Below are 27,664 nucleotides of genomic sequence, written 5' to 3'. Positions count from 1 at the left end.
TGATTCCTAAAGGTGACAATTCTTTGATTCCTACCATGATCCTGGAGATGGATTATAGTCCATGCTCTGTGACCTTGAGCAGACCACTTAATTTTTCCATGCATGCTTCCTCATCTGCAAAGTGGGCATGGGGCTGGGTTGGTGTTCTCCAAGCTCTCCCAGCCTGAAAATTTTGTGACTCTTGAAGTGCTTGTGGGAAACACCAAAAGAGACTTTCAGAAGCTATAATCAAGACTAGAGAAAATAAGATTGCAAAGAGCAGCATTAGAGGGCCAGAGAAGGTTGTGTGGGATGTGACACCAGTGGGGGAAAGAGGACGAAAGAAAAAGGGGCTTTCCTGAGTGAGCAGAGCAGTGTTTCTTGAACTTGAATGGGAATCTTGTTAAAATGCAGTTTCTGAGCAGGTCTGGAGTCATGCTCATGCTTGAGATTCTGTGTTTCCAGCAAGTGCCTAATTGGAGCAGCCAGTCCCTGAACCACACTTTGTGTAGCAAGGAAGGGTGTTCTTTCTCCCCTGGTTTAGTAACTGGACCTTTAACAGAAGGACAATATGAGCTGATCTCCTCCCTACTCATTCCTCTGTGCCCCACCTCCAAGGTCCCAAAGCAAAGGATGTTTTTGCCATTGTTGTTTCCCCCTACCCCAAGTCCTCCCCCTACCCCAACTCACATACACACACACACACACACACACACACACACACACACACACACTCTTTAACGCCTAACCTCCCAGCCTCATCAATGCTTCTATCATTGGCCTTCACTGCAAAAGTGATTTTGGGGGAAAAGAATCTCACACCACATTTTCCAGGCCCATACTGTCTGGCAGTGACAATCCCAGAGGAATGCGAAGTGAAAATGTCTACACTGTTGGAGAATGGTGATGTCATGTCCAGGCTTTCCTACTTGGGGTAGTCGTTCCTCCTCAGTCTTGGAAGCTGTTGTTTCAGGGCTCCCTGCCCCCGCTCTGCCTCCCACACAGAGTTTTTCCCTATGACCTCTTCTCCATCCTGACACACACACACACATATATCCACCTTCTACCTAGAGAAGCTGCCTTCCTGCCTCCCTCACCGAGTGCTTCTTTTTCACACCATGGCTCACTGAGAAAATATGAATAGTTAAAAAGCACATCTCTAGCCTTCAGCGCCCCCACGCACTCCCCAGCGGTCTGAAGATGTCTGTACCTTGACACATCTGTAAGCAATTCACAGTCCACCAGAGCATCGTTCACACTGCTCGGGATGCGCTGCCCAAGCCCGACCCCTCTCCTTCCTCTCCTCCTCTCCTCTCCCCTCCCCTCCCCTCCTCTTCCCTACTCCTCTCCTTTCTGCTGTCCTTTTGGGAATGTCCATCCAGGACAATTTATCTTTTTCAGAGGGAACCTTACCACCTGCCATTTTCTCTCCCCGAATTTTCCATGAAGTCCTCCACCCCAGAGGGGAGCAAGCAGACCTGGGGTACTCAGGGAATACTTTGCGGAGACAGTGGAATTTAAACTGGACCTTCTATGAGAAGAAATGGGGAGCCACTGAGGGTGTTTGAGCACAAAAAGGGATGGAGTTAGAATTTGGTGGGGTGGAGGAGGAAAAGTTGCCCAAAGGAGAAAAATGGGAGAGAAATCAGGAGTGAGACTTTCAGACTCTCAATCCTCAGACTAAACAAAGATCACTCTCAGATTTTTCTATCAGATTACTTGAAATGGAGAATTTGGTTTATCATTGGATACCTAAATCCCTTGCTGCTGTGTTCAAAGGGGAAGTTTAGAGCTACTTGACCTCTAGGGTCCCCACTTCCCTGTTTTATAGAACCTGATAATAATAAGGCACTCTCCCTGACCGGGCCACCAGTCCCTCCTCTCCTACACCCCCTGTTTTTCCTCCTCTCCCCATTTCAACAAGGAAGGTCATTTCCACGAAGCATAAGGATGTTGTAAGAAGAAAGTGGCAGAGTAAAGACTCTTGGAAGGGGCGGAGGGATGATAGAGGACTGATGAGTGTATGACCTACTCAGAGCAAAATTCTAATTTGTTTCAGTCAACTGAGTCTTCTTTATTAGGCCTCTTTCTCTGAGTTCCTTCAACACCTGTCCTCTCCATCAGCATTTAATAATACACTCCCCAGTATTACTTACCATGGTCTAATGAGAGTTCATCTTATCTCCACAGTAAAGGAAAAGCTTCGGAGTGAAAGGAACTCCTTCCTGGGTGTTTGTATACTTCCGCATGAGATTTCAGATGGTTTGGGGATCCTTTAAGGCACACTGATGAACTCCAGATGAGTACTACCTGATGTAGCAAGAGGTGCTATTGACGAGTGAGTAGTAGGAGCTCAATAATTGCCCGCTGACATGAGCTCTTCCTGTCTTTCCTGAACAGATTGCCCTGACATTCTCGATTGTCTTTGGGGTGATTGTGTATCGAATCACAACCGCAGCTGCTCTGTCCCTCAACAAGGCCACACGCTCCAATGTCCGGGCGACGGTGACAGCCACGGCGGTCATCATCAACCTCGTGGTCATCCTCATCCTAGACGAGATCTACGGTGCTGTGGCCAAATGGCTCACCAAAATTGGTACACGCTTGACCTGGGCCCCTGTGAAAGTGGTCAATTCAATGAATGCAAGGTTTTTGATGGTCATGACCCAAAATGAAAAAAGGGAGGGAGACGGGATGCTCTGTGTCTTGCATTTAATTGGAGGAAGTGCAGTGGTTTTGTACTTGGAGGGTCTCCAAGGGCCTCTCCTTGAGGCTAAAATCCTTTCTGCAACAATCTTGATCAATAGTCATGGTCCCTGTGGGTGCATAGTACTGGGGAAATCCACTCTCCCCTAAGGATAATCCATGGCATCTATTCTTTTTAGCCTAACACAGAAACAAGGCAGATTGAACACTTCCTGTTAAAAATGCAAGTATTTTGACTCTTCTCGTTTTCCCAGCAGCATTTATAAAGTTTAGAAAAGCCTCTTGACACATGAGCCCAAGAGGGTCTTATCTATCTCCGCCAGAAGCCCCAGAAAATCTACACATTCCCCATGAAGGAACAGACTTCAAAGAGGCATATCAGACTTCCCAAGCTTCCAGCCAGTGAGAAACATTCTGTAGCCTCAATACTCAGACATGACATTTGAGCTGCAACCTGCTGTTGCCTGAGCACCATTTCTTGGCAGTTGTGCTCATTAGAGGACTGAGAAGCAAGACCCTTTCTTCATCATATTTAGTCTGGGTGGCCTGGATGTGTTCCTTGCCCCTCTTTGAATTTCAGCCTCTGGACCTAGGGAAAGGAGCCCACCTTCTCATCAACCACAGAGGGAAGGTGAATTAATGATATGATGCCTTTAGTTCACTGGCCAGATAGAAGCTAAACACTGGATAGGCTAAATTCCTTCTTAAGAAATCCTTCCCAGAGGATTCCAGAGAGACTTCACTAATTCCAGTTGCTGCTTCTGTGGTTTCTTCCAGCTTAGGCTCTACTCTTATACTATGCACAAGGACATTTACCTTCTATTTCTGTGCTGCTGTAGGCAGTGTGCCATCTGTAGTCGTGTCTCTGCTCTCTTTTGGTTGTGTGCATATTTGTTAGTGTTATCTGTATTACTTCATAAGCTTCTTGAAAAAAAATAAGCAATGTATTTAGTGATATATGGAATTCTTTGGAAGCCTTTAGAAGGAGCTCCTAACACTCTTAGGGACTCAGGGAAGCCTTCTTGGAGGTAGAGGTATCTGATTAGAGATCTCAGAAATGAGTATATGCATGCAGGCACTGGCATGAGAGGAGGGAGTAGGCAAAGGAGCAGAAGTTTCCCTGCAGAAGAAATAGAGTGAGAGACACTGCACTGAAGAGAGGGATTTGATCCGTCAGGAGCAGGAAAGACACAGAATAGGCACGTGGACTGGGCTTGGATTGATGAATAGAAATTTGGGTCTAAATGCTGGAGGAGCAGAAGGAGTCCAACTCAGCAGAATGGAAGACAGAATACTTGAAGCATGTCTAGGATGCCAGAGAAGCCCAGTTTGGTGGTTCTTCCAGAGACTGTTGCATGTCCAGGGCACAGGGTAGTGGTGAACTGGGCTCAGACAGAGTTGTTGACACCTGTTTTTAAGGCCGAAGACTTTGGATGCCAGGGCAAGGACCCTGTGCTTATTGTCATAGACAATGGAAAAGTGTTTAGTGGAGTTCAAAAGGGCACCCAATATTTTAGTTTGTCAAACTGCCAGAATGCAATATACCAGAAATGGATCAGCTTTTATAAAGGGGATTTATTCAGTTGCAAGTTCACTGTTCTAAGGCTGAGAAAATGTCCAAACTAAGGCACCCATAAGAGTTTGCCTTAATTTAAGAAAAGCTCATGCTGTCCGGAACAGCTCTGTCAGCTGGGAAGGCATATGGCTGGCATCTGCTGGTCCCTTGCTCCTGGGCTCCATTGCTTTCAGTCTCTGTTTCCTTTGGGGGTTCCTTTTAAAGGACTCTGGTAAACTAATCAAGACCCATCCTGAATGGGTTAATCAAAAGGCCACCCCCACAATTGGGCACACCACATATTCACAGAGATAATCTAATCAAAAGGGTTTCCATCCTACAATATTGAATCAGGATTAAAGGACATGACTTTTCTGGGGTACACAACATTTTCAAAATGGCACACACAGTAAATAGTACCTGTCTTCCTCTCCTGATTACTGAGCCAGTTGAAAAATAAGACAAAGGCAGAAGCAGACAGAAGCCAAAATATTCCCTTTAAAAATGAAAAAAGAGGCCACATTGGAGGATATAGCTTTGTAGGAGAGCCAGGTAGACTTCCTAAGACCAAATCCCAGACAGCTTTGCTCTCCACATTGCAGGAGCAGTCGACAGGGAAGGCCTGCAAGGCTTGTAACTTGGAGTAGTAAAGTACACCTGCATCCCTTGAGGGCAAAGGAGGGGTAGATAAGGAATGCCAGTTTGCCTTCAGATTTAGCAGTGCGATAAGTTATTCCCCCATCTCTCACCCAAGAGGAGAAATGAAGGGATGGGAGAATGTACCAGGACATTTCTATGACCTGTACTCCATTCACGTGGAAGAAGCATCAGGAGTAGAGGGAAATGTCCCATGTCCCTCCCTCCCACTCCAACACCACTTTGGATCTTCTGAAGGGAGCAATCTGATGGGAGCTATGTTTGCCAGGTTGCTCAAGCAGGAATGTAGGGTGCTGTTCTACTTTGCTAGCTGCTGGAATGCAATATACCAGAAACAGAATGACTTTTAAAAAAGGGAATTTAATAAATTGCTAGTTTACAGTTCCAAGGCCAAGAAAATGTCCCAATTAAAACAAGTCTATAGAAATGTCCAATCTAAGGCATCCAAGGAAAGATACCTTGGTTCAAGAAGGCTGATGAAGTTCATGGTTTCTCTCTCAAGTGGAAGGGCACATGGTGAACACAGTCAGAGTTTCTCTCTCATCTGGAAAGGCACATGGTGAACACAGCATCATCTGCTAGTTTCTTCTGACTTCTTGCTTCATGAAGCTCCTTGGGAGGCATTTTCCTTCTTCATCTCCAAAGGTTCCTGGCTGGTGGACTCTGCTTCTCATGGCTATGTCATTCTGCTCTGCTCTCTCTGAATCTCTCATTCTTCCAAAATGTTTCCTCTTTTATAGGATTTCAGAAAGTAATCAAGACCCACCCAAATGGGTGGAGACACCCCTCTACCTAATCCAGCTTAACAACCACTCTTGATTAAATCACATCTCCAGGGAGATGATCTAATTACAGTTTCAAATATACAATGCTGAATAGGGATTAGAAGAAACAGCTGCCTTTACAAAATGGCTTTAGGATTAAAACATGGCTTTTCTAAGGTACACACATCATTTCAAACCAGCACAGGTACCACAGAGCAAGGAAAGATGTGGAAATTTAATGCAAAATTTTATGCAAAATAAGTTGAGTGAATAGATAGGAAGTAGGGAAGGAAGGAACAAGAAGTCAGTGATAATGCAGAAATTTCTTCTTGCTGTCCATTTGTGTTACTTTATTTTACTTTTCTTGCCTGATTACAGAAGTGGTAAAATCAGAAGATAACTCGAGTGGTTAAGAATGGAAAATTCATTAACTAGTCCTCAGTGGGCACTTCCCATGAGCAAGACTGGGGAGATTCTCTTTGCATTGGGCCACAGAATAGTTTTCATGCTACAAAGCCATATCCACTGCTTCTTATAATACTCCTCTCCTCCCACAAAAAGTTCAGACTCACTCTAGGTGATTATTAGAGCAATTCATGAGAAAGTCTGTGCCCTGAGAAGGAAATGAAATTCTGACAAGTACCTTTTGTTCTTAGTGATAGTGATACCTGGAAAAAGTTTTTAAACTTAAGAAAAAATCTGTCATCCCATTTCATCTCCACCTAAACTACGTGTGGTCTGCAAGGGACATATGATATCATATCCTCATTTGACGAAGTTTCATAGTCAGATTTTACCTCTAAAATACAAATATTGTTTGTACCATTTTGATGCCAGTATCTTACTGTTGATGTTGGAATGGTATGTTTGGTCTCTAGTCAATATCCCTTGTAGTTATTGCTTGGGTTGTTGCTTTCCTCTGTCTCAGACTGTACATTTCCAGAGGGCTTTTAGAGGTACTGTGATGTAGTGCAATGACCATGCAATTCGGCAATCCAGTGGGGAGTAGGTGGGAACATCTGTGAGTTCTAGCCCTGGCTCCATCTCTTCCCACCTTCAACTGTATGGCATTACACAACAGGAAACTTCGCTGGATCAAGCTTTTTGAACTGTCCTTCATCATTTTCATCCTTCCTCTCTGGTGGTCACCAATCCCTGCCGTATTGTTTTCCGAGACTCATGATTAAACTCTTGCTTTTGTCTTGGGGCTCATTCCATGGGCCTCTATTTAGGGAATCCCCAGCCAGTAAATCCTTTCTAAAGCAGTGGGTTTGGGGCATTTGTCCCAGTTAGCCCCCTCAGGGATATTAACCCCAGCATTTGCGACTCTTCCTGCCATTGTTCTCCACCCCATCCCCTTCAACTCACGGTTGCCCCAGACCACCTCACGTGTTCCTGCCTGGGTGCCTTGCTCAGGCCTCTGTGACCACTTGGAGTGACCCTGTGTGCTGGTTTGAAAGGATGCATGTACCCTAAAAAAGCCATGTTTTAATCCTAATCCCATTTTGTAAAGGCAGTCATTTATTCTAATCCCAATTCAGTACTTTATGTTTGAAACTGTAATTAGATCATCTCTCTGGAGATGCAACTCAATCAAGAGTGGTTGTTAAACTGGATTAGGTGGAGCTATATCTCCATCCATTCAGGTGGGTTTTGATTAGTTTACTGGGCTCCTATAAAAGAGGAAACATTTTGGAGAAAGGGAGATTCGGAAAGAGCAGAGAATGCTGCAGCACCACGAAGCAGAGCTTCCACCAGCCAACGACCTTTGGAGATGAAGAAGGAAAACACCTCCCAGGGAGCTTCATGAAACAGGAAGCCAGGAGAGAAAGCTAACAGATGACTCTGTGCTTGCCATGTGCCCTTCCAACTGAGACAGAAGTCCTGACTATGTTCGCCATGTGCCTTCTCACTTGAGAGAGAAACCCTGAACTTCATCGGCCTTTTTGAAACAAGCTAGCAAACTAGAACACCCTGTAATGACCCTTTCTTTAAAAGCCTGCTTCCTCTATGAAGACTTTTATGAACAGTAAGCACCCAGTGATTTTTCTCCTCCCTCTGGACTCCTGTGGTGCTGATCATTTATTCATTTATTCATCCATCAGATGTTTATTGAGTGCCACCTTTGTGCCAGGAACAATTCTAGGGACACAGCATTAAACAAGAGTGATGAGACCCCTGCTCTCATTGGTCTTACACGATAAACCACAAACAAGATAACTTCAAAAGCAGTAAGCAAATAAGAAAGGAAAACAGGGTGGTGCATCACAGAGAAGTTTGGAGATTGTGTATGTCTGCATTGGGGGTCAGGAGAGCCTATCTGAGGGGCTGATGGTACAGCTGAGATACAAATGACAAGAGGAGTGAAACACACAGAGTTTGGGAGGAAGAACTCTAGGAAGAGGGAACAATAAGGATAAAGGCTGTGAGATGGGGATAAGCTTGAATCATCCATACCACTCATTGGATGTTTATGATGCACTGTTATATGTTACTGCTCATATTTCTGTTTAGTGTTTCCCAGTATTAGTTAGAGTAGTCTAAATCTAAATCTGGGTTGCATAACATAAAATTGTAGGGTTTTTTCCTCTCTGCTCAGACTATATGTCTAGTGTGAACTGTCAGGGGTCTCTGCTTCACACAGTTGCTCAAAGACCCAGACTGATGGAGGCTGCCATGGATACCATGTCAAGGGAAGAGAACTGGAGGGTCACAGAGAAGCTGTTTAATGCTTCTGTCTGTCATCCATCACTTCTGCTCAAGCTCACTGGCCAGAACCAGCCTAATCATAAAGAAACTGGAAAATGTAAGAAGCATGTGATGGTCTTTCCATGAGCAGGAAAAGTCTCTGCCACTGGCTCCAACCAGGCTACCAGGTTCATGAGAGTGGTGACTCTGCCTTATGTTTCTTTTTATCGCCCACACAGTGCCTGGCTCCTAGAAGAGTCCTGGCCCATGTTTGTAGATGTAATTTTTGGTGAAATACCATTTATTCAAAATAATTTTTGAAGAAAGCTGTAGGTGACATCCAACTTACAGATATGCTGGCCAAGCAAGGTAGGACTTGAGCATCCCTCCCCCAAGGTCTCCATGGGGGCACAAAGCTGTGACTAATACAACCTAATAGGGTGAGGATTCTGCCAGGCTGAGGGCTATCCTTTGTCATTCTCACATGAGGTTTGAAACCCAGCTCCACCCATTCCGAGGTCCATTCATGCCACAAATATTTATAACAAAAGACAGAATTTGTTAAATGCCCTGAGAGTGATCAATTCTGCAGCAATAGATAAAGATAGTCATTGTTTCCTGGGCTGCCATAACAATAATGTTATTGGGCTTGAGTGTAAGATGGGCTGTAATCTGGGGGATCATGGCACTGGTGAGGCAGGGACTGAGCTAAAACCTGGGCGATTGATATAGGGGTGCCATGGAAAGGAAGGAAGCGTTGCAGCTTGGTTCATGTGGAGCCTGGCTGGCTAAGGCATAGTGTACTAAGTGGGTAGCCAGGTGCAGCAACACCTCAATGCTTGATGTTTGCATGCATGCAGGGCAGGATTCCAATTAATGGATGGGATAAGGTCTCTCTTGGAAGCCAAAGACTTGCTCATTTCTAGAGGGATTACTGGTGGAAGCTACAGAGAGAGGATCCAATCCTGTGGGGAGGAAGCACAGGATGTCAGAGCCTCAGACAAACAGGCAAGCTGGATGGATCTCAGTCACACAGGAGGACTAACATAGGAAGGAATACAGCTAGGGTAACCAAAGAGACCAATTCAAGACATGCCTCCTCCCTGGGTTAGGGCTGAAGGCTGGTCTGTACCTCCGGGACAATGGGCTTCTGAGCTTCCATCTTGGGAGCAGGATGTCTAGTGCCTCTGAAAACTTTAGGCTGTAACCCTGCCTGATGTGGGCATGGGCCAGACTTGGCCAGTAAGTGGGGCTGGTCCCAACTCTAGCTTTGCAGAATTCATCTAGTTGGAGGCAAGGCTGATCCCAAGCTTCCAGGCTGAATAATTGTTCTGCTATTGGCTTGCACTTAGCAGTATCCCTCCCCAGCTCCTCCTCCCCCCTTCCTCTTCCTCTCCCTTTCAAAACCACATGCACAGTGCTAAATTGTGGGCTATTCGTTCTTCTCTCACCATCAGAAAAATTCACCTTACAGGGTTGGGCTTGTAGAATAGAGTTGAATCAAATCCTTCATTTGTTAAGAAAATGACTGTTTGTGAGTTGTTTGATTGTCTGACAGCCAACCCTCTGAGTCTCACTGCCCAGCGCTACTGAAGTACAGGCTGGGAAATGAACAAAAGGAGAGTCAGGAAAGAGCCTGGTTTTTACTGAGCTTCCCCCCAGCCTTGCAGTAGGCACTGTTGTGTATGTACATTGACTCGTGATCTTCCAACAACTCTGGGATTACCTACATCTCACTTTAAGAGCAGGTTGAAGAGGCTTAGGAACTTGACCAAGGCACACAGGTAATTGTGATGTGCCCACCACCCCACACACATGTGCACACATGCATGCATATATTCATATACACCCACATACCCATGTGCACGCGCACACATGTGCGCACACGCAGGCACGTATGGGCAGACACATGCAAACACATGAACACACACATATACCAAACACTTCATCCTCAAAACAACTCCAGTGGGGTAGATCATCTTAACATTCCCATTTTAGAGATGAGAAGATGGTATAGGGTCACATAGCCCAGTAAGTGTGTCTTGACTCTGTTCATGCTAATGATGAAGATGCTCTGATGCCTTCTGCATGCAGCTCTCCTTGTTTTCTAGGAAACTTTAAGTTTGTTGGGAAAGCAGAAGAAAACATAAAAAAGACTCCATAATATTTAAAATACAATGTACCTACATGTGTGAGTGACAGGTGGTGGGTGTGCCTGGGGAGAGGGACAAGTACATGGGTCAGATGTTACCAAAGGGGAGGATGCCATGGGAGCAAGCCCTGAGCATACATGACCCTATGTGTCTGCCCTGTAAGCCCCCATGGGAGTCATCAGTAGGCTCACAGACTTTAGGGTTTCACATGCTTTGCTAAATTAAAAAAATATATTAAAAAAATTGAAGTGTCACCAGAAAGTCCTGAGTTTAAAAAATTCTACATCCAGTTCTAAGTTATCCTCAGAAAAAGGCAATATATTACTAATGAGAAGAGAGGGGAGAAAGAAAAAAAGGAGGAAAAAAATCAGAACCAAAGGCACAAGTAGTCACAGGGCATCCAAATCTTTTTAAAGAAGAGTATTTAGGACATCTATGAATAGATTTGACTTTCCATCCAATGTAGACGATGTCTGTTTTTGGAATAGAGGGTGAAAGTGTTGGCTTTACTGTACTCGGCATATGGGACACAGGGGTCAGACTCACTGTAGTGTGAACCTGATCAAGACAACGTTCAGAGCGAGCACATGTGTGGACAGGTGGGGGGCCTTTTGCCCATGGTGTGGATAAATTGAAACTGGACCTGTGACTCTGGTCTCCTGGGTATATTCCTTGCTCTGCCCCCAACTCCTGACTCACTAGATGGCACTGGGAAGATGGAAAGGAAAAGCCTTCTGCCTGCCTAGTCTTACAGGACCACAGTGAGGGCATGGCAGGCATGCCTTCTACCATTGTCCAAGACCCCCCAGTGATCTTGACTTAAATTGTTTGTATGAGAAGGGAGAGGATGATGAGAAACTGTTGCTATTAATAAAAAAGATGTGATTATGGTTATAGCCCAAATTTGTGGAGCAGTTCCTACCGATTACACATTAAATGTTTATTAGTAATACTGCTACTTAACCTAGTTGAGTATAACTGGTGTGAACTGCTGCCCAACTATATTAGCTAGGGTTCTCTAGAGAAACAGAATCAGCAGGAGATATCTGTAAATATAAAATTTATAAAAGTATCTCACATAAATGTGGGAATGTAGAGCCCAAGGTCTGTAGGGCTGGCCACAAACTGGCAGTTCCAATGAAGATCCTCAGTGAACTCTCAGGAGAGGCTGGCTGGGCAACAGTGGGGATATAAGAGTCCAAGACCTGAGGGGCAGGCCACAAGCTGGCAGCTCTGGTGAAGGTCCTCAATGAATTCTCAAGAGAGGCTGGCTAAAGCAGAAAGAGTGACTATCTCTTCTGAATCCTCCTTAAAAGTCTTCCCATGATTAGATTAAGCATCATTCATTGCAGAAGACACTCCCCTTAGCTGATTACAAATGCAATCAGCTGTGGATGCAGCCAGCTTGATCATGATTTAAGTCCATGAACTGTCCTCATAGCAACAGACAGGCCAGTACTTGCTTGACCAGACAACTGGCACCACCACATGGCCAAGTTGACTCATGAACCTGACTGTGACACCAACCTTGAGCCATAATCATGACCATGCCTCATTTATTTTTTCAGTTACTCACTGAAGCACCCATATTTTCTATTAGCAAGAAGTAGGATATATTTCTTTTGAGGTTTCGCTCCCTCTTTGACTGTTCTAAGAACCCAGTGACATAAGCCATCTGAAAGAGAAACAATAGGGTGTGCAGTGGTTAGTCTCTGTTTGCCACCTCCTCTCTCCAGTTCCTTTCTCTGCTTTTCTTTATTCTGTTCTGTGCCCTGAGGTTGAGGCTAGAATGGAGATTGTATCACCCAGGTTCCAGTTGGGTCATCCAATTGGGGACACTAGGAATAGATTAGAGGGCAGAAGAAGAGGAAACTGGGGAATTTCTTCTCTGGCATAACTGCAACCCTGCAGGGCAAGCCTCTTCAATGGTCCTTAATGGGTTCCTGTAATGCCCTTTCCTCTCCTTGTCCCTTCATTGTGATAAGTTATGCCCACCGATAGGAACTCACTTTCCTTCTGGGATCCTGATTAAAAGAGGGGCAAGCCAACATCCACACTTAAACAGCAGAACAGCTGGAGGATGACCAGCCCATCACTCCTTCAGGTCTCATTGCTCTACAGTTTTGCTATTGGAGGCTAGCCCTGTCCTGTCTGATGGAAGAGACTAGAACTCTGCTGAGATGGTACCTCCCTACTGTCCTGGACAGGCCACTGGGGTGATTCAGAGAAGACCATCCTATCCTTCAGACTAAGCTCAGTTGCAGAGCTGCAATTGTCAGGAATCCCCATTTTCTGGGCCCATCCACTTCCACCCCATCCCCAAGATGTCATCTCCTGCATAGACCCAGAACCGATGACACCCTTTCTCTTCCTAGAAATCCATCCTAGAAGCAAACAGCTTGACTTTTTAAACCTTCAAAACACATTAGATCTGATGATAACCTATTTCACCTCAATTCTAAGGGAGGCTACCCTCAGTGACACCACACCACTCCAAATGATGCCAAAACACCTTCTAAGAGTATGCTAATAGGAATTTTAAGATAACTTACTGTCACCTCCATCACTAAAGAAAAGGAAGCAAATATCAAAATGAAATCTTTACTACACTATAATAATAAAATGAATGAGATATATTATATATAAATAATAATGCAAACAATAATAAAGCACATGCCTATATATGCTTGGTACTTTCCAACTTTCCATTCATCCTTTACTTGGTCTTCCCAACAAATAGTCAAGGAAGGTGTTGTCATAGGAGGGTACCATTTTAGGAAATAGAATGAGATGGCTCAGAGTTCAATTAATTTATCTGGGCACATTCAGTCAGAAAGATCTTCTGATTTTCATTCTGAGGTTTGCCTCTATATTTCGGTTATAGCCTTGTGAATTGCACCATAAAACACAGAAAACAGACATGGGAAGGACTTAAGAAATCACCCAGTCCAACCTGGACATTGAGGCTTTACCCTGCTGGAAGTTCTGATGACTTGAAGCTGGCCAGGTACTTTGAAGGATGGTTCTCAGTTCATGCAATGATCTACTCTTTCAGGACTCAACTAGAGAAGTACACAAGCCCAAGGGGCCAAATATTTAACATGTCCAGCTTTGAGCTCTTGATCTCCACCCCCTCAACTTCTTACCTTTCATCCATTCTTCCCATCTCAGTAAATGGCACCACCATCTGCTGAAATGCTCAAATCAAAACCTGGCCATCTTCCTGGATGTGGTGGTTTGAAGTTGTATATGGACCCCAGAACACCTTGTGATGAGGTCACTTCAGTTAAGGTGTGGCCCATTTCATTCAGGATGGTCTTGAGCCTTGTTCTGGAGTCCTTTATAAATGGAATGAATGCAGAGAGAAAGAGAAAGAGAGACAAGAGAGAGACGAGCCACGGAAGCAAGAAGCTGAAAGTAACGAAACCTGGAAGAGAGGGGAGAGACCAGTAGACACTGCCATGTGCTCTGCCAAGTGGCAGAAGAGCCAAGAATCACTGGCAGTGAGTCTTTGGGAAGAAAACATTGCCTTGATAATGTCTTGATTTAGACGTTTTCTCGGCCTCAAATTGTAAGCTAATAAATCCCATTGTTAAAGCCAAACCTTCCATGGTATATGCTTTAAGCAGCCTAGGAAACTAAAACACTCGGTCTCTCATTTTCTCACTCCTAGAATCCAGTCTGTTGGCAAATCTTGTTCAATCCACCTTCAGACATATCCCAGATCTGATCATATTTTACAAGTTCCATCCTAATAGTGGTCACCTCTTGCCTAGGCAACTATAACACACACCTAACTTGTCTCTCTGCTTCCACTTCTTCCCATCCCCCTATCCCCACAGTGATTCATTAAAATTTTAGTCTCCCCTATCCCTTTCCTGCTTCCAACCCATTCTAAACACTCCACATTAGCTGCCCCTTGCCTTCCTCTCTCACTTTACCCTCAATAAGTTCTCCTTGATCAGAATACGCTAGCCCCTGTTTGTTTTTTGTGCATCCCTGGGTCTTCCCTGCCCTCTTCCTTTTGTCCTTTGCCCTTATTGTCACCACTCCAGAGGATATTCCTCACCTTCCCCCAGTACTGGCACCTCTGCTTCCTGAGGCCACTGCCTCAAAGGACTTTCCGGACTACTGTGGTTAAAACAGGCTTCTAGTCACCCTTTTCTTCTCTTCTGCATCCCCCCAGCATATTTCTTTAATACACATTACTCTCTGAAATGATCCTATCTGCCAGTGACTCCTAGATGGCAGGTTTTGTGGTGACAGGGAAATGTTAGGCTGGTCCACCCTGTAATCCCCTGCCTGATGCCTGGCTTGCAGCAGCCACATGATAGACCTTAGCTGAATTGGATAGAATAAGATGATGGTGGAAAAGGTAAGACACAGCTAAGTATATTCCCTTTGCCTCCTTTTCCCAGGAGTGAGGATGAAATTACTCCATTCTTTCTCACTGGGGACTTGGTTTCCAGATTTGGGTGTACATTTGTGAGATGACCTAGTAGTGTCAAGGAGCATCTGTGACTATGAATGAAGCACATTCACCTGTCCCTCTCTCCCATCCTTCCCATGGGGAGAAGACCATCTTAGGGAAGTTGTGACAATCAAGTGGGAAGCCAGACAAAGTGCCTGTACAGTGCCTGGCACATAAGGACACTGGCTTTGGGGTTCTTATTATTGCCCCATAACAGAACACTGTGCTTGTTCTCTCTCTGTCCAGGTGTCCCCTCCTGGGTGTCTCTTTTTTCCTTAAAACTAAATGCCCCAGGAGCACTCTCATCCTGGGCTAGGCTGCTAGGCAGTACAGTAGGACTCATGCCCCCCTGTCCGGAGGCAAGAGGTACCTTCCTGACTCTAGGCAAGGTTTCCTTTATGTGTAAAAGCTCTTTGGGGCCACCAAGGTATCTCGGGAACACCCACCCTATCCATGATCTCCAGTTCTAGTGCTCCCATAGACATGTGCTGGCTGCCTCATCACACAGTTGCTGGCCCCTCCTAGGGTGACTCCCTCTTCATGGCACAGACAAGGCAACAACATCACACCAGAGGCTGATACAACCACCTCCTTCTCAAACACACACACACACACACACACACACACACGGAGGGAAGACCAGAGGGCTGTGATGTCAGAAAGTGCTGTTGTTTGCAAAGGTTTGATCTGCCCTGTGGGAGAGGTGGGGAGAGGAGCGGGTGCCTGTGCCTTCCGACTCAGAAGCCCAGGTCCAGGCTCTCTCTTCCTCCTTCTGCCCTGAGGGTGCCAGGGCTGATGCTGGGACAAATGTACATCTAGCATCTCCTCATTTGGGCTTTTCACCTCATTATGTATCTGCTGCCTGGGTCACTGGGGATACCGGTTAGAAGGAGCTGCTTCTCCAAAATTCAGATTCTGCAGCTGGCATCCTCTTGCTGGCCATACTGTTTCCATATGATTAGGAAGGAGCTCCGGGGACTCCGAGGCCTCAGCTGGCCCCCTGGGATTTACTCAGGCTTTCACTCTAATTATTTTCCAAGGCAGTTTGCAGCTGGGTCATTTGCACTCATATTTTTTCATGACACAATGCACCAGAGGTTTAAAACAAAAGAAAGGGGGGTGGGAAATGGCTCTGCATGGGAACTCCACCTGATTGTCCTTCCTAGCCCATGATGGAGTCTGTCCTAATCTGGCCCAGCAGGTTAGGAGCAGAGGAAATCCTCAGGTGCCCTCTGATCCCTCTGGGAAGCTTTAGGGAGACGTGGGATTTTGGGAGCACATGACTGGTGCATGAGGGGTTATCTGTTTACCTGCTCAAACTCTCTCCATGTGGGCTTTCCTCCTTTACCACTGCTTAGCAATTGAAATCTAAGGGCATTTTATTTGGAATTTTATGAAGTATGTGGCTGGACCGTGTTCTCCTGGAGCTGAAGTTCAGGCTTATGTAGAGGTCTTTGTCTTGAAACCATGTCCTCCCTGAAGCCTGCGATGCAGAATAGGCCCACCTGTCCTGTAGATATCAGCTCCCCTCCCCCAAGTGGACTCCAGGAGAATGAGGAAGATCCTTTTCCATTTCTTCAGTCATAGGAGTCTCTGTCACAGGCAGGTGAGGCTCCCTGTGTTGGCTGCTGAAGGAGATCTAAAAGTGGAGCTCCAGAGCTTCCTCCATTCTCTCCCTCACTGTGGGGAGCTCCTGAGACTCCCCCCTTCCCTAAAAGGCTCAGCAAAGCACACAGCCTGGCCATAGAACATCTCTGCAGTGTGGGCACCCAGCTGATTTAGTGGGCTATCAAGTGCATTTGGATTGTTTACTGGAAATGCACATTATTTATGGTGGCTCATGGCCCCAAATAGCACAGACACAGGCTGTTTTCAGAAATAAAACTAATAAATAATAATCAGGCCTCTGATTTATGTGTTTGGAGGAAGGGAGCCACTCAGTTCCAGTCGGAGGAAAGCACTCTGAAAGGAGTAGATTCTCTTTTCAGAGAACTTTGAGGAAATCCCAGCAGGAATTGGAAGATCCCAGCACAAACAGTTCAGAGGGGGTTATAAAAGAAAATCAAAGACACATGCCACCCCATATCTCATCTCGAATCCCCTTCTAGCCACCTTTACAAGATCAGTTTTCCAAATTTTCAGATACTATGACCTGATTACTCATTTTTAGGTGGTATTGTTGTTGTTTTAATTTTCTTACTCCCAAGACATTTAAAGGCAAGAGACAAGTTATGGTTAAGTTACAGTTAAATTGGATGCTCAAACCACAGAGGGTGGAAGCTCAAATTCCTATCGCAAACTTTTCTCTTCCTCCCTCCCTCCCACCCTCCTTCCCCCCTCCTCCTTCCTCCTTCCTTCCCTTCCTCCTTTTCTGTCCCTCTACCTGCTTCCCGACCTCCTCCTCCTCCCCCACCTTCTTTCTCTCTCTGGCCCTGATGTCTCTCATTTGTAAGGCAGATATGATAGGGTGCTTCAGGCAATCTCCGTCCTCACCCCCGTGCCCACCTAGAGGTAGGACTCAATCCTTAAGCATTTTCCCCCAGAGCAAATCCGTATTCTCCAAACACGGGTACAGAAAGCAGGTTTTAATGGTCTCTACAGAAGATCTGTGAGTTTAGAGGGCCCACACTGCAAACTAGACAGCAGCAGTTAATGGACATTTCCATTGGGCGGCTCTGCTTCTACACCCCCAACCCCACTCCTACTACCTGACACACACATTTCTTCTTTGGCTACAGCCACCCCATCTCTGTCTCTGCCCTCCCTCTCTTCCATCGCACTGGCCCCAACCGTTTTGGGGTCCTGCATCTAACCCCACACCCCACCTCTTTGTCTTAAGTAAGGAAGTTTACTCTGTTGACTGCTCCTCCCATCTTTACTCCACAATTTCGAGGAGGGATTCGCCCTCCTTGGAGAGTGATAGAATTGTTAAAAAATAACAAATGTGCTTTCACCGTTGCAAATAATGTTCCCTTTCCCTATCATTCACACATTCATTGATTCATTTGTTCAGTGTGCATTGTGAAGTACATCTGGCAACAGCTACTGTCTGCCCAGAAGATGCATTTCTCTGACCTTGCTCATTGTAAAAATCCATCAGACTATTTGTGGGGAGGGGAGGGTGGGGGCGGGGATGTTCAGAATTATGAGACCTTAAAACTGAAAGTGACCTTAGAAACCGATGGCTTGTATTTCCACCTGGGACTCAGAGTTGGTTCCTGTTGTCAAGGGGACTGAGAATCAGGTCTCAGAAAGGAGGGCCCAACAGGCATAAATCAGTGAGATGGGGAGGCACTGCCTTTTTTGTTGGAGCAAGATTTGTAGAAGGGAGGAGAAAGGCCATTAGGGGTTAAAGGCCTGTGAGGCTTTTGCTAATATACCTAAACTAAAGAAGAAATAGCAGAAATGGCAGGGTTAATGTTAAATGATGAGCATGAAGTGCCAGCCAGTGGATTATCTGGTGAGACAGTGCCATGGAACTGGGATCTGCCCTAGGCCAAGTGGCCTGAGTCTATATCTCCTGGGCTGTGTGTGTGTGTGTGGCCAGAAGGAGAAAACCACAAAATTGTCTACCAACTGAGGGAGAGCACCGTAGACATATCCCACCTTCATTTCCTCTAGAACTACAATGTCTTCAGATACTGTAGCAGTCAATGCTACTACCTCAGGAATAGGGAAGGGGGCTGTGTTAACTCAACTTCTCAAGGTGTGCCAGCAGGGTCTTCTCCCAGCCGTACCTACCATCGATTAGCAGAGCATGATCAATAGTTGTTTTAGTTTCCTAGGGTTGCTGTAACAAAGTACCACACATTTGGTGGTTTAAAACAATACTGTCTCAGTTCTGGAGTCTATAAGTCTGAAGTCAAGGTGTTGATACAGCCATGCTTCCTCTCAAGACCTAGGAAAGAACCTCTTCCATGTCTCTCTCCCGGTTCCTGGTGGTAGCCAGCAATCCTTGGCATTCCTTAACTATTGGCAGAATCACTTCAATCTCTGCCTCCATCTTCACGTGCTGTCTTGCTTCTGTGTCTCTCTGTGCTTCTTCTCCCCTTCCTATGAAGACATCAGTCATATTGGATTAGGGCCCACCCTACAGCTTGGCCTCATGTAACTAATCACATCTTCAAACCCCTATATCCAAATATGTCACATTCATGGGACCAGGAGTTAGGACTTGAACATGTCAACTACGATCCATGTTATGTAATCCATTAACAGTAGTCAATCTTGAAATGATACCCAGAGCTTCAGGGGTTAGACTTGTGCACAAACATCTGGCCAAAGATGGCTCCACTCTGCTGTTGGTAGAGGGGCTGCTGGATTTCAAAATGAAGATGGTGACATTTAGGACAATAGGGGATACCATTTAATGTAGTCTACCATGTACCAGTATGAGGCTCAGAGCTCCGTAAGCATCCCTGTCCTGTCTTCAGGCAAGCCCTCTGAGGCCGGCAGCCTCATTCCCCTCTCATGTAAGTTCTCTCCTCTCATTACGTTCTGTATCTGAACTCAAGCATCTCTGATGCTCAAGTTTGTCTCTACAGGCATCCTCTGTAGCAAAACAGAACAAGCAAATAACCAGTTACCTCAGCACACAACCAAGCCACAAATGGAGAAATTCAGTGCTCTAGGATTGCTTCAGCATGGCTTGCCAGGGCTCTAGGATTGCTCACCCACAATTAGGGAATTACAGGATGGGTTTTGGGATAGAGGGGAGGTATTGAGAGTGAATCAGTTATCAGTACTGTTTGATACAACACACTGGGACGATGACCTGTGAGTTTGAGGCGTTAGGCTCAGGCTGGGTTTGTGTTCCACTCATCTCATCTGACAATCCTTCATCATTTGAGTGAGCGAAAACCTGATGCCACAGCCGCCTGAGGATATAGGGATGGATATTTTCTCATGAAAAATGAAGGAGGAGAGAAAGTGGAAGAACAGTACCCCATTCCCCAGGACACATCTTTGGTGCCTCTTGATTCTAGTTCAGTCAGATACCTTTGTTCAAGCAAAATCTCATGGAAGTGGCAGCCAATTATATAGGTAAAAGCTTAATTTGTCTTGACGAACTAGGAGTAGTGGTGGGAAGCTCTACTCATTCAGCTCCGAGGAGCTCAGTGAGAAACCACTGCCGAAGTGAACAAGAGGAGAGACCTGGAAGGAGAATGAGGATGATCAGAAGCACCTTTGTCTTCTGTAGCTTTGTGTTACCTGATACGCAATTTAGAGCCTCCCAGATAAATTCAATACTAATGTGCCAGAGAGATGGAGCTCTTTGTTTTTCCTCTAAAGGGGGTGACCTGAGAGACAGTGGCTCATGTCACAGGGTCAAAACTCCCAAGAGGTGAGAAATCTGTCTCTCAGTCTCATCAACCTTTTACTCTTCTCTTGCAGAGGTTCCAAAAACAGAACAGACTTTTGAAGAGCGCTTGATACTCAAGGCTTTCTTGCTCAAGTTTGTGAATGCCTACTCTCCTATCTTCTATGTGGCCTTTTTCAAGGGGAGGTGAGTATAATGGTGTCACCCAGGGAAGACCAATTTGTCCCTGAATCTGGGTCCTCCTCTGTCAAGACAAGTTGCCATCTCCATGTCAACTCACAGCCTCAGTCACCTTCTCCCCCTCCATCGCCACCTGGCTGCTCATCCCAGCAGGGCCATTAGCACTTAAACATTTTGAGTTACTATCTTTGGATTCTCATAGCTAGGGCAATCCTGGAGGGATTCAGCTTTGGGCTCTGAAGGGGGCATCACAGAAGGATTCGTGCCCTCAACTTTGTGGAGGCGGCAGGAGGGAATTTCACACTATTCAGTGACTCTTAGGTCTGGAAATAAAATCACTTCTGATAAATATTGTTCATGGTGGAGTCAGTTGGCTACACATACGGAGATTTCCCTGGAGATATCTACTAACTATACCAGGAAAGTTTTCCTAGATCTGAAAGATTAGCAAGCAAGTATTGACAGCAGACCGTCATTTGGTAATTTCCTATAGATGTGTGTATGATCCAAACCCTTCCCAGGGTTTCTGCCTTTGACTATCATGAAATTTTAGTAGCAGAGAAACTGTCCATATTAATGACTATATACTTCATTGTTGCCTTTTATGTAGATTTACTGTTGATGGCAAATCACACATGTATGCTATTCCAGGCCAAAACAAAAGAGAGTCATTACAGTGAAGTAAACTCATACTATATTGGAAGACTAATTTTGGCAATAGCACACTGTAATCTGCAATAAGTGCTGTAATAAGTGGTGCAAATAAAGTGTTCAGGGAACACTTAACTATAAATGAAGACAACAAGAAGTTGCCAAAGAGAAGGAAAGATTTAAAGCAAACCTTTAGTGGATGAATAGGATTTCAACAGATGGAAAGGGGATGATGTTTCAAGGAAGTAAGAGTCTTCCAACTACCTGGCTGCTTTCATTATTGGCTTTTACTTCTCTGCTTCTTCCACTTGCCTAGTCTTATCATCCCCCCACCCTCTTCCCAGTAAAACAGGCCCTCCATGGAAGAAGAATGAAGCAGCCTTCTTTCACTCCTTTGAAACTTTTCATTAAGAAGTCAAGACATTTGTTCTCATCCTGAGAATCTCTACTTCTCAACTTTAGTCAATCTTGCCATTCATTTCCTGGGAAACTGAAAGTTCTCCCTAAGGAGTTCCAATCAGAACTAGGTTCCTGACACTAGCTGAGGGAAGAGGGTGCACACACACTACACTATAGATAAGCTAGACTTTACTGTGTTTAGACTCAGAAGTTGTCACTCATATGTGTGCATACATACACATGTGCATACACATATGTGTGCACACACATTCACTGTGACCTTCCCAATCCTAAAACAGACCCAGCTTCAGCTCCTATCTCCTGGGATTTGACCAGGTGAAGAAGTGAACTCTAGGTGTTATAGGTGATTGCTGTCTGGTAAGAGGATGTGGAATCTTGTCTATGGGTGACATAACACGCACTCTGGTCAGTACTGCCAAGGGGCCGAGGGGTAATTATTCCACTCAGAAAACCTGCCTACAGGTATCCCTGGAATTCTTCCCCTTTCCCTAATTCTTCCCTCACTTTTTGCTTTTAGGTTTGTGGGCAGGCCTGGAAGCTATGTCTATGTGTTCGATGGTTATCGCATGGAAGAGGCAAGTACAGCTACTAGTGTTTCATGCCTGGCTAGTGGTTCGTAGGTGACTCCCCCTCCTGCCCCATCCTTGTCCCCATCTCAGCATGGTTTAACTTGCATCCTTGCTTTCTGTGTTCCACCTGGTCTAACCACTACTCCCTTTATCTTCTCCTGCCCACAGTGTGCCCCAGGGGGCTGCCTCATGGAGCTCTGCATCCAGCTCAGCATCATCATGTTGGGGAAGCAGCTGATCCAGAACAACATCTTTGAGATTGGGGTCCCGTATGTAAAGAACTCTTCTTATCTCTCTCCTTGTCACTGGGGCCTAGTCTAATAACGGCAAGATTTCCATGGCCTCTCCTCTTATAAGATAGCTTAGTTACTCACCCCTCTCCAATTGTCAACAACTTTGTCCATGGGGCAGGCTCTTTCCCACAGGCTTAGCCAGTGTGGTTTGGGTGTTTGGGGCTCAGAAAGTTTAACCCCTTGTTTAAGTATACGTACTTAGTAAGTGGCACCAGATGTCTCTAACTTCTAAGTATATAATATTTTTAATGCTTTATATCTCCCAGTGAATAAGTAAAAGAGACTTTCAATTTAATGGATTGATGAATATGGAAGTTTGGAGCATAATAGATCATTTAGAAAAGTCTCTGAGAAGAAATTGTGAAATCTATAGCCTTAGAAGAAGAAGGATGAATGGTTGGTCAAACACAGAGTGGGTTGTCTGCATATGGATTCTCCCTTCCCCCCCTCCCCCATGGCTCTATACAGATTTTATAGATGGACCTCTTTCAATCAGATTTTATATTAAAAGTCATGAAACAAACCCTGACTCACAGTCACTGGGCCTCAGAGAAAAGAGCATGGAACAAGTGAAAATCTGATAATAGATCAAAGTAACTATGTAGCTCCCTCCACCATTCCTTTCTATTGCCTTTAAGTTTTAAGGAGACTCTGTTACAGGGTGTTTTAAGCCAGGTTGACATCAGTGATCCAGAGAATGGCAGAGGTGATCAGGGGTAATTCTCATAGGCTGAGACATTTCTGATTAGGAGGACAGATGGACAATTAGTTCCAGGCCTGGGGTTCTTTGCAAACCACTTGTAAGATTGACCATTCTGGGATGTAATTGTCAGACAGTCTCTATCGGGCTAGGTGAAGATACTGCCATGCACTCAAGCTCCCTCTTGGAGATTCTGTAAGCACCTTACATTAATGATCTTGGGAAGTATTGCAATAAAAAAAACTTGTTTAATCTTTTTATTTTCTGATCATTTTATTGACAAGGGTTCTAGAATCCACCCTGGCTAGTTTAAGCAGTAAAGGCATTTATTTAAAAGTATTAAGTGACTAATGGAATATTCTTTATGATTGAGAGAGCCAGGCTGTGTAGCTGACATCCAGGAATAATAATTTCCACACTGTGGGAGGCCATGCAGGGGACATCCTTGCCTCCACCTCTGGTTCATAGGACTCTAGTCCTCCAAGATGGGAATTGCACACCAAAGAGCCACACTTACAAACATTGCAGTCTGAATATAGCAAGCATGTATGGCTTTTTCTTTAAACCTATGCATGGATTTGTGTGCAATTAAATACAGAAAAAAATATCTGTGAAAAGGCTCTCATTTACCAAAGCTTAGATTTTTACTTTGGGAGACAAAATGGACTTCGTGTAACTGGATGCTCTCTGTGTGGTACAAATTTTGTCAGAATTCAGAGTAAGTCAAGGTCAGGCATTCTGGAGCAGTCAAAGAAGCCTTCGTTAACAGAGAAATTCCTTCTAGGGTATGTCTGTGTCATAAAAAGATGCTGCCATTGTCACATGTCAAGAAATGGACTGCCATTATTCTGTTTAAAGACAAAATTTCCCATATGAATGATGTCTTTTCCAAAAAATACAGCAACAGATTGACTTTGTTCTTACCACAAACACCTCATGACCCAGGTGTTAGTACATAGGGAGAAGGTGAGGAACAAAGAGATGGCAGTTCCCTGACCAAGATCTTGGGGCAGGTCAAGGACATGGTAAGAGCAAGAACCCAGAATCCCTTTGAAATTAGCTTTTGGACATTGCTGAGTCTTATTTGGAGATTCCTTGGACAGGATAGAGGCCTAAAGGATATATAGTTCAACCCCCTTCTCTGTGTGAGATTACACCAGAAGCACCTAGTTCTGGGGGGAACTGTAAAAGACTGAAAGGTCTCAAGGAAAGCCATTCTTTGGTCTTCCTCAGAAATATCTTTACACCACTGTAAAGTTATGATGGAGACAATTTTGGTTACCTGGATAGAAACCCCTTTTTAATGAGAGCTCTACTTCAAGGAATGAGAATGCTCAACTTCTTCTCATAGCACTTTGTCATTCCAGTCCTTAGAAAAGGTCTCACCATCATTCACCACTTCTCAAGCTGAATACTTAGGGTGTTTTCTGCCCACCCATTAGGACAACCTCAGGTGACACTTGGGCACCTGCTTTTGTTGGAAGAAGATTGGCAGGTATGTTCATATCTGGGTGCTTCATTCTGTCTCCCTGCTTAAACCAGCCTTGATATGTCAGACAGGAAATCATCAATCTCGAGAAATTCAGCCCTCTGAAATTTTTCCTCATCCCTGCTTACTGACTGAAAGTCATTTTACGATAGTCAAGCAAACCTAGTGAAATAGATGGTGCCGATTCTTTAAGAACTTACTAACTTGGGGAGAAAACATTTGTTATGGGCAAACATCCAAAGACTATACAGATGATACCAAAGCCACATCTGGCCCCTTTGAAGCCCTGAGACCAGCCCATCCACTTCTGCTACAAAGGAAAGTCCTCATTGCCCTTCAAACATCTGGGAAAGATACCTGCCCTTCCACAACGTTGTTCTTCTACTCTAGATGGAATTGTACATAGCTTAAAGGCATAAAAGGCCCATTTTCCCATCCCTGGACATTTGCTCTACCAACTCAGTCCATTCACCCAAGACCCAGAAGCCTTTTATAGAGTGTCAGAGAGGCAAGTATTCAGGCATGTGTTTGGACAGTGTGTTGGCACATTCACCACCCATGAACTCCTTCAGCTCCATGACAGATGAAACTAACACATCGTTGTTTGCTTGGAAGGCTCAATTTTCTTGTTTATCCTTGATGTGTGCTTAATTTACCACACTTTAATTGATGGCCATTGCATAGTAATTCATAAAGCTGTGGGCAAGTCAATTCTCTAAGCCTCTAGATGAAAACAATGGAATTTTAATTATCTCCAAGTTGCCTTTTAGCTCCAGGATTTTAGGGGTTTCTGATCTTTTGAGTGAAGCTGTTATTGTCCGTTCCAAATTCAAGTCGCTACTGTTTCAAAAGCCATTTCCTAATTTCAATTTCTAGTCTGATAGAAGACATATGTGGCGTATGTGACTTCATACTTGTGAATTTCTTATTATGAAATTAAATTCAGGAATAGAGAATAAAATTTCTTCCACCAAATCCTAATATTCCTTATTGCCAAAGTTCTTTCTAATTCTACAGATTGTGTTTTGAATCTGTTCCTGTGAAAATATTATGATTCAGATTACTGGCTCTTCCGCTCCCTGTCCAATCTAGAGTTCAAGCACCTGACAGTCTCTTCATGCATGACAATGTTGAGAAACATAAAATAAGCTAAAAAAAAAAAAAAGAAACACTTTTTCAGAATCAAAAGAGAAGTGACAATAGAGTCTGACAGTGAAGAAGGAGTCATGTAAATTTCAAAAATCAAGTGATTTTCAACTCTTCAATGTAGAGAGTACATCACTCTAGGGCAGAGATTTGGTGGTATAACAGATATGGATTAAAATACAGGCTTTTCAAGATGCTCACTGTGTGGTCTTAGGAAAGTTGTTATAGAAAGATTTCCATCCAACATGGTTACATAAAACACCATCCTGAGTAAATTGCCAGCTATCCAGAAAACGTGGTCATATGAGGAAGGAAGAACAATTCTCTGGGGCTTCCAGGTAGCCAAGGTTTTACTGAGTGCCATTGGCTTCTGTGTTTACAAGTGAGGCTTCGCCAGCATTGCAAATCCAGGGGGTGAGATTGAAAAGACCAAATCAGGAACATTATTTCTTGCTTCTGTTCACTGGCTTTAGTTCCCAGTGAAGCTCATGTACTTCCAGAGCCTACCACACATTCTTTTCCCCAGGGGAGAGAAATATTAATCTTTGAGGCATGATTTGATTTTCAAAAGCAGAAGCAAGTCTGAGGAGTTATGTTGGTGATCATGCTACATAAAAATCTTTGGGGTAAAAAATATCTTAAAAATATAAGATTGATCATCTTTGGCTCATCCTCTGCCTCTGAAATCAATTTTTTGAGATTCTTCCAAAGACAAATTAAAGTGTTAAAGACTTTTTAAGTGCCCCTTATTCGTAAGCCAGGTAGTCACACTGAGGGGTAAAGTTCTCATTAGATTCTGGGTGTGGGTGTTGGTAGGGGGGTTTGGTGAGAGGAGTGGGTGACGAGATGGGTGTATGTTACAAGCAGTAACACACAATTTTGATGACCCTGAGAACCTTACAATCCAACAGCCTTCTTGCCTTAGAACTTTTATTTCCCAATCTTCAGGTATTTGTGAAACAACCTTTTAATCCTCCTCCCATATTTACCTAAACAGTTACTTGCATATTAATCTCTTCTAAACCAACTCACTTTAAAGTTAAGTTCATAGAACTTTTAAAAATGGAAAACTAACAATATCGGTTACTATTGAATGGCAAGTGATGGAAAAATAAACAGCACATATTATTAAACAGTCATTGACACTTCTTCCTATCCTGGGCTTTTAGCCTGAGATCTGCATTCTCTTTGTTAAAAAGGGGCCTGTGCAAGCATGGGGGGTTGTTGGAGCATACCATGGCAGCGTGGGGTTTTCTCCTTGCCTGTAATTAGAGGGAATGAAAGAGGGTAAAACAGGAAACGAGTCTTTCCCCTGCTCTACTGAGGTGGAAGGGCAAGCATAGAGACCGTCCGAAGGCATCATGTGAGCTTCTAGTGTAACATGTCTTTTGCTTAGGAGACATTGGTTCAGAAGAATATTATTGCCTCTTCATCCCACAGGTCTCCGTGAGGCAGTTGCGGATTCAGGCATGTTTGGGAATGCTGGAAAATTGACAGGATTAAAGGATCCTTGGATATATTTCACCAGCTCTCAGACTCCCCTTCTTGCTACTTCAAAATCCATTGGGAGTCCCAGACAGGGACAGTCTGGAAGCACCACTCTCTGCCAGCACCTTCCACCGTGCTGCAGGCACTCTACCTTCACCAAGCCTGTTTAGGGACCCTGGAGAAAGCAGATGACATTTTTGACTGGGGATAGAAAAACAAAGTGCTTCAAAGGGAGGCAGTAAAACTGAGGGCATTAAGCTTTTTAAAGGCAGCCCTATGGCTAATGAGGACACGATAATAGATACAACTTGGTTGCGAGGTCTGGCCTTGGACTATACCCACTCACGCAACCTCTGGCACCTCCGGCTGACACAGCTGTGATAGATGCTTTCCAGAGAGACGCCAGAGAGTTGTAAACATTATGGGCCCCAGAAC

At 44.6% G+C, this 27,664-nt stretch overlaps 1 protein-coding gene across 1 annotated transcript in view; it reads left to right on the top strand.

The window, feature by feature from the left end:
* The window catches only part of LOC143690475 (anoctamin-2), a 75,721-nt gene that overhangs the window by 9,682 nt on the left and 38,375 nt on the right, over nucleotides 1-27,664 (top strand). The window contains exons 3-6 of the mRNA XM_077168204.1: nucleotides 2,380-2,575; nucleotides 20,368-20,479; nucleotides 22,062-22,119; nucleotides 22,282-22,382. Coding sequence (XP_077024319.1) covers nucleotides 2,380-2,575; nucleotides 20,368-20,479; nucleotides 22,062-22,119; nucleotides 22,282-22,382 — 467 coding nt within the window. The remainder of the gene's footprint in view (nucleotides 1-2,379; nucleotides 2,576-20,367; nucleotides 20,480-22,061; nucleotides 22,120-22,281; nucleotides 22,383-27,664) is intronic.

Source organism: Tamandua tetradactyla, chromosome 7 (genome assembly GCF_023851605.1).
Source record: "Tamandua tetradactyla isolate mTamTet1 chromosome 7, mTamTet1.pri, whole genome shotgun sequence".
Taxonomy (NCBI): domain Eukaryota; kingdom Metazoa; phylum Chordata; class Mammalia; order Pilosa; family Myrmecophagidae; genus Tamandua; species Tamandua tetradactyla.
The sequence above is the reverse complement of the archived record's forward strand: the minus strand, read 5'-3'. Positions and strand labels throughout refer to the sequence as shown.